At 41.4% G+C, this 7,729-nt stretch overlaps 1 protein-coding gene across 3 annotated transcripts in view; it reads left to right on the top strand.

The window, feature by feature from the left end:
• NDRG3 (NDRG family member 3) overlaps window positions 1-7,729 on the top strand; it is a 90,776-nt gene that overhangs the window by 57,544 nt on the left and 25,503 nt on the right. For all 3 annotated transcript variants that reach the window (XM_012804147.2, XM_023512140.1, XM_012804148.2), the window contains exon 8: window positions 1,895-1,981. In XM_012804147.2, coding sequence (XP_012659601.2) covers window positions 1,895-1,981 — 87 coding nt within the window. The remainder of the gene's footprint in view (window positions 1-1,894; window positions 1,982-7,729) is intronic.

Raw genomic sequence — 7,729 nt, 5'->3', positions numbered from 1 at the left:
TTTTTGTTGCAGTTGTCATTGGTGTTTAGCAGGCCCGGGCTGGGTTCAAACCCACCAGCCTTGGTGTATATGGCTGGTGCCATAACCACTGTGCTTTGGGCACCAAGCCGAAAGTGTTCTAAAATATTAACAGTGATTGACGTGTGGTGGGATAATGTGAGATTTTATTTTCTGTGTTTTATAATTTCTCTGCTTATTAGATTTTCTTTTATTTATTTATTTGTAGAGACAGAGTTTTACTTTATCGCCCACAGTAGAGTGCTGTGGCATCACACAGCTCACAGTAACCTCCAGCTCCTGGGCTTAGGCGATTCCCCTGTCTCAGCCTCCCGAGTAGCTGAGACTACAGGTGCCCACCACAGTGTCCAACTATTCTTTTGTTGCAGTTTGGCCGGGGCCGGGTTTGAACCCACCACCCTCATTATATGGGGCTGGCGCCCTGCCCACTGAGTCCTGCTCATTAGATTTTCAATAGTGAGCATAATCAGTGTAATACAAAAAATGTCAGCTAAAGTTTTAAATTTAGGGCAGTGCCTGTGGCTCAGCCAGTAGGGTGCCAGCCCCATATACCGAAGGAGGCGAGTTCGAACCCAACCCCAGCCAAATGACAAGAAAAAAAATAGCTGTGCATTGTGGCGGGCACCTGTAGTCCCAGCTACTCAGGAGGCTGGGGCAAGAGAATCACCTAAGTCCAAGATCTGGAGGTTGCTGTGAGCTGACGTCATGGCACTCTACTGAGGGGGACAAAGTGAGACTCTGTCTCAAAAAAATAAATAAATAAAGTTTTAAGTTTACATGGAAATGTGCTTGTTTAAGAAGATTTTTTTGAGGCTCAGTGCCTGTGGCTCAAGCAGCTAAGGCGCCAGCCACATAACACCTGAGCTGGCAGCTGGCAGGTTTAAATCCAACCCGGACCCACCAAACAACAAAGACAGCTGCAGCCAAAAAAAAAAAAAGTAGCCGAGCATTGTGACAGGCGCCTGTAGTCCCAGCTACTTGGGAGGCAGAGGCAGGAGAATCACTTGAGCCCAGGAGTTGGAGGTTGCTGTGAGCTGTGATGCCACAGCACCCTACCCAGAGTGACAGCTTGAGGCTCTGTCTCAAAAAAAGAAGATTGTTTTGAAATGCCTACTAGATGGTATGTCTTCTGAGGATGGTATCACATATTCAGGTGGTTTCAGAAAAAAAACTTTGGAAGCCCTTATTGAGAACAAAGATGCATGAATGTGAAACATCCCTTCTAAACCTGAGCAGCCCCTTATGCCAAATAGTTCCAAGAGTGCTTTCCCAGTAGGGAAGATGCACTGCGAGTTGAACAAGTGCTGACAGACTAAATGCTTTCCTCTGTGGTAGAAATACAAAAACTTGTCTTCCCTATACGTCCTTACAAAGGAAGATCATTTTGTTTTGTTTTGTTTTGTTTTGAGACAGGAGTCTCAAGCTGTCCCCCTGGGTAGAGTGCCGTGGCATCACAGCTCACAGCAACCTCCAACTCCTGGGCTCAAGCAAGTCTCCTGCCTCGGCCTCCCAAGTAGCTGGGACCACAGGCGCCTGCCACAACGCCCTGCTATTTTTTTGGTTGCAGCCGTCATTGTTTGGCCGGCCCGGGTTGGATTCAAACTCGCCACCTTGGGTGTAGGTGGCCGGCACCTTAGCCACTTGAGCCACAGGCACCAAGCCAGGGAAGATCATTTTGATAAGGATTTAACAACTTGTTTCCAGATGCTGAGTCAGAGTTTAAGAGCTATTTTTCCACATATATTCCCTAGCCACCCCTCTGTAGTCTTACTTGCACATGTGCGGCATTAAAGCATAGTAAGAATTGATTAACCATGTTCCAACTGTTTAGAAGAACTGTGGAAATAGAACTTAAATACTGTCGTCTTTGTCTCAGCTCAGTCACCCAGAGCTTGTGGAAGGCCTTGTGCTCATTAACGTTGACCCTTGTGCTAAAGGCTGGATTGACTGGGCAGCTTCCAAAGTAAGTACCAAACCACTCTTCTCAAAATAGCTTGTCTATTATTTTATTGAGAAATGCGTAACATACGGTTAAAAGCAAAAAGTCTCCAGTATATAGCTTGAAGAATGAAACCCAATCAATATACAGGGCGGCCATAAAGTTCATGTGCCTTTTTAAATAGTTGTGCAGTTTAAATAGTAAATGGCACACAAACTTTATGGCCACTCTGTATAGAATATTTCTGTTTTTAAACAGGTTTATCTTTTCTTAAATAGGAATTATAGAACGTATATTCCTTTGGGTCTAACTTCATCATCATTGTGTCTGTGAGCCTCCTCTGTGTTCGGTGTAGCACTAGCCCTTTTTAATTGCTGTTTAGTAGTCTATTATGTAAATACACAGAATGAGTTGTTTCTGTTACTTGGATCTTAAGAATAAAGCTGCTATACACATTATTTTCAGTAGATGTACACATTTATTTCTCTTGCGTTTATACCTAGAACTGAAACACCTGAGTCATATGGTTGTTCTATGTTTAGCTTTAGTAGATACTGCCAACAGTTTTCCAAAGTATTTGACCAGTTTATACACCAGCAGTGCATGAAAGTTCCAATTGCTCCACATCCTCATCAACATTTGATAGTCAGTCCTTTTAATTTTGTGAAAGATGAGCAGTTTTATTTGTAATATTTGTTTCTATATGGTACCTATCACCAAAATAGCTTTAGTTATTAAAATAACGATTTGTTTGTTTGTTTGTTTTTGGCTGGAGCTAGGTTGGAACCTGCCACCTCTGGCATATGGGGCCGGCACCTTACTCCTTTGAGCCACAAGAGCCTCCCCTAAAATAATAATTTTTAATTGTACCATTTTGAAAATTTTAATCTATGCTTATAGGTAAATAATGCTAGGTTTTAGTTTGCATTTCCTGAGGGGTAATGGTGTCAAGCACCTTGAATATACTCTTGTAAAGTGCCTGTTAATGTCTTTTGCCCTCATATTCCTTCCCTTTTAAAAATACTCTAGGCTGGGCGCAATGGCTCACGCCTATAATCCTAGCACTCTGGGAGGCCGAGGCGGGTGGATTGCCTGAGCTCACCGGTTTGAGACCAGCCTGAGCAAGAGCTAGACCCCATCTCTAAAAATAGCTGGGCATTATGGCGGGCACTTGTAGTGCCAGCTACTTGGGAGGCTGAGACAAAAGGATCACTTGAGCCCAGTAGTTTGAGGTTGCTGTGAGCTATGATGCCATGATACTCTACTGGGAACAACAAAGTGAGACTGAAAATAAATAAAAATAGAAATACTCTGCATGTGAGTCCTTTACTGGCTACATGTATCTCAGATATCATCTTCTATTGTGGTTTGCGTTTTCACTCTCTTAATGAAATGAATGAATGAATCACTCTTTTTAATGAATCCAAACAGCTTATCTTTGCTACTGTTCCAGAAGACATGTAGATTATGCTAACTGGAAAATGAAGGAATTTAACCTCTAAAATCTGTAAAGGGAGATAGGAAACTAAAGGGGAATGCTACAGAGTTTACAAATAAAAACAATCCCAATACCAAACCAAAATAAAAAGAGGAAATAAGAAAAAAGGCATTGTGTTGTATCCCATTTAGGTCGAGCAAGGTAACTTATGACTATAATCCTAGCACTCTGGGAGGCTAAGGTAGGTGGGTTGTTTGAGCTCACGAGTTCAAGACCAGCCTGAGCAAGAGTGAGACCCCCATCTCTACTGAAAGTAGAAAAACCAGTTAGCCCACTGGTTTGGTTGGTGGTTGGTCATGATGGGTGCTTGTAGTCCCAGCTACTCGGGAGGCTGAGCCAGGGGAGATTGCTTGAGCCTGGGATTTTGAGCATGCTGTGAGCTATGCTAATGCCATGGCACTCTAGCCTGGGGAAACAGAGTGAGACTCCGTCTGAAATACACACACACACACACACACACACACACACACGTGTTATATCCCATTTACATTGAGGTCATCTATTCTAAATATGATTCACTGTTTTTAGGTTGGAAAAGAAGTAGTTTGGAACATTTTCTTGCTGAAGTACAAATGTCATGTATATGTTGTTTTAATCTGAAACCATGGGATTTTAGATTATGGTTAGAGAGAAAAATAACTTAAGCCTTTATTGCCTGCTGTTATGCCTCATTTGTCAACAAATACCTTCTTCAGAATACTTTTAAGTTGCCATGTTTGTTCTAATTTATCACTGGAGGACATAGTCTCCAAAACTACCACCCAACTGATCACATATATTAAGAATTTTTATTGATTCTAAAACCATAAGATCCAATAATGTGACATCTAATAACTTAATTGGAAGGATAGTTAGTGATACTTAACAAAGATTTAAATGGAAGAATAATTTTTTTTGTTTGTTTGAGACTCACTTTGTTGCCCTCAGTAGAGTGCCATGGTGTCATACTTCACAGCAACCTCAAACTCTTGGGCTCAAGCGATTCTCTTGGCTCAGGCTGGTCTCAAACCTGTGCGCTCAGGCAGTCCACCTACCTCGGCCTCCCAGAATGCTAGAATTACAGGCATGAGCCACTGTGCCTGGCCCAGAAATTTAAATATGTATAACAGATTTAAGAACAGTGCCTGGCACATAATAAGTACTATATAGATACATTAGATTTTTTTTTTTTTTAGAGACAGATTCTTTGTCACTCTCAGTAGAGTGCTGTGTTGTCACAGCCCACAGCAATTTCCACCTCTTGGGCTTAGGTGATTCTCTTGCCTCAGGCTCCTGAGTAACTGGGAACACCTGGCTGTTTTTTGTTGTAGTTTGCCTGGGGTCAGGTTCGAACCCACCACCCTCAGTATATGGGGGTGGTGCCCTACTGCTGAACCACAGGTGCGACCAGGTATATTAGATTTTTTTTTTTTTTAATTATCGTAGGCCAGGCGCGATGGCTCACACCTATAATCCTAGCACTCTGGGAAGCCCAGGTGGTAGATTGCCTGAGTTCATGAGTTTGAGAGCAGTCTGAGCCAGAGTGAGACCTTGTCTCTAAAAATAGCTGGGCATTGTGTCAGGCACCTGTAGTCCCACCTACTCAGGAGGCTGAAGCTAGAGAATCGCTTGAGCACAAGAGTTTGAGGTTGCTGTGAGCTATGATGTCACATCACTCTACCGGGAGTGACAACTTGAAGCTTTGTCTCAAAAAATAAATAAACAAACAAACAAACTGTTCATTCTCAGAACTACCTAGTAAATTGGTACCATTATTGTCCCATGGAAAAATTAAGTCATTTGTTTAAGGTCATGTAACTAGTAAGTTGCAGAGCCAGGATTTTCATTAAAGTCATGGTATGAGGCAAAAAGATGGAAACAGCCTAAGTGCCAATAACACACATTAAAAATTATGTGGAAATCAAAAAAATTATGTTATTTGGTTATTTAAGGAATGAGAAAATTTTTGTGTTAAGTGAAAAACAAACATCAAGCTATACATGTGTATGATCTCAATTTTGTTAAAAACATATGCATAAGGAAAGAAGAAAAATAATGTCTCGTTAGTAGTTACATCTTTGGCTGGTATATATATTTTATTTATTTATTTATTTATTTTAGATAGAGTCTCACTCTGTTGCTCCAGGCTAGAGTAGCCATGGTGTCGTCATAGCTCACAGCAACCTCAAATTCCTGGGCTGAAGCAATCCTCTTGCCTCAGCTTCTCAAGGAGCTGGGACTGCGTACACTCATGACAATGCCTGCCTGGTTTTTCTATTTTTAGTAGAGATGGTTTCTTACTCTTGTTCAGGCTGGTCTTGAACTCATGAGGTCAAGCAACCCACCCACTTCAGCCTCCCAGTGTGCTAGGATTACAGATGTGAGCCACCTCACCTAGCCTTTGGTTAGTAGAATTACAAATGTTTTTCATATTCTTTTTTTTTCCTAATTTTGTATGATAAGCATAAATTAATTTTATAATTTTTTTTTTTTTTTTGAGACAGAGCCTCAAGCTGTCACCCTGGGTAGAATGCTGTGCTGTCATAACTCACAGCAACCTCCAACTCCTGGACTTAAGCAGTTCTCTTGCTTTAGCCTCCCAAGTAGCTAGAACTACAGACGCCCACCACAATGCCCGGCTATTTTTTGGTTGTAGTCGTTTGGCATACACCACCATCTCTGGTGTATGTGGCTGGTGCCCTAGTCACTTGAGCTATAGGTGCCGAGCCATAATCGTCTTTTCTAGTGTTACCTTTAAGCTTTGGAGAAATGATGTATTTCCTAGCTTTGGATGAAACATACTAGTGCTATAGGTAGTCTTTCTTACAGCCTGACTTATTTAAAATTTGTCCTGCCCGTGCTTGAGGGCTCACACCTGTAATCCTAGCACCCTGGGAGGCCAAGGCAGGAGAATCCCTTGAGCTTAGGAGTTAGGAATCAGCCTGAGAAAACCAATACCCTATCTTTATTAATAGAAGAATTAGCTAGAAATGGTGAATTGTGCCTATAGTCTCAGCTACTAGGAAGGTTGAGGCAGGAGGATTGCTTGAGCCAAGAGTTTGAGGGTTGAGCTAGGCTAAGGCTCAGGGCACTCCAGCCCAAGCAACAAAATGAGACTGTGTCTCCAAAAAAAAAAAAAAAAGGTTGTGTTTTGTTTTTTTTTTTGTCCTAATTCTTATCTAATATGTGGATACATTAACACCTGAACACTCACATATATCACCTTAATAAAATTCTTATAAAATTTCAGATTCATGAGCATTTATGAATATTAAGCATGAAATGAGATTGGGTGTTAATTCATTATCTGTAACTTATTAAGACAATTTTAATTTGATCTCTAACCTGATAACACATGTGAAGATTTCAGGATTTCTTTCCTGTTAATCTTTCTGGGACTATATGGTACTGTTCCATCTATATCCATATTTATTTCTCTCACCTCCTCTTCCCCATTCTCACCCCAGCTCAGTACCTCACCTCTTATCCAAGTCAGCAGTATAAATTCATTATAAAACCAGGGAAGAAGGCTTACAGGGAATCAACAACATAATTTGAGTTGGAAATTTTTCTGAAAATAGATTTCACAGTCTGTACATTTACGCAGATTGCTGCATTTATTAGACTGAGATGCAGCTTTTTTGAAATGGGGAGAATTAGGAGAAAAATGTTCAAAACGCAAGAACATTCTGTAAACAGAGCTATTTCCTCCCACTCCCTGAAATGAAGGTGGCAAAAACTGGAAGAAAGAAAAAAATTGTTTTTGTCTCTTGGCACCTTCGTAGTGATTATAAGTCAGTCCTTATTAGCCATAAGTCCGGTGTAAATGCAGAATTACAGACAGGAATGAAGTAACAAACAGCCATGAAGTTTTAAGTCTTGAGTTTTCAAAGGGATGGCCAGAATTTCTTCCAGGGACCTATTTCAGGCTCTATTGTTATCCTGGAAGGGAGACTTTCAGGGTTTGTTTTTATTTTTTTGAGACAGAGTCTCACTTTGTTGCCATCGGTAGAGTGCCTTGGTGTTATACCTCACAGCAACCTCAAACTCTTGAGTTTAAGCAATTCTCTTGTTTCAGCCTCCTGAGTAGCTGGGATTACAGGTGCCTGCCACATCACTGGGCTATTTTTAGAGATGAGGTCTCGCTCTTGCTCAGGCTGGTCTCGAACCTATGAGCTCAGGCAATCCACCTGCCTCGGCCTCCCAGAGTGCTAGAATTACAGGTGTGATCCACCACGCCCAGCCTTGAGACTTGAGACTTTTAGGTTTTTCTGACTGACTGCTTTTTTTTTTTT

This window comes from Otolemur garnettii, unplaced genomic scaffold (assembly GCF_000181295.1).
Source record: "Otolemur garnettii isolate 467f Iridium unplaced genomic scaffold, OtoGar3 scaffold00025, whole genome shotgun sequence".
Lineage (NCBI taxonomy): Eukaryota > Metazoa > Chordata > Mammalia > Primates > Galagidae > Otolemur > Otolemur garnettii.
Note: the sequence above shows the minus strand (reverse complement) of the source record. Positions and strands in the feature narration are given on the sequence as shown.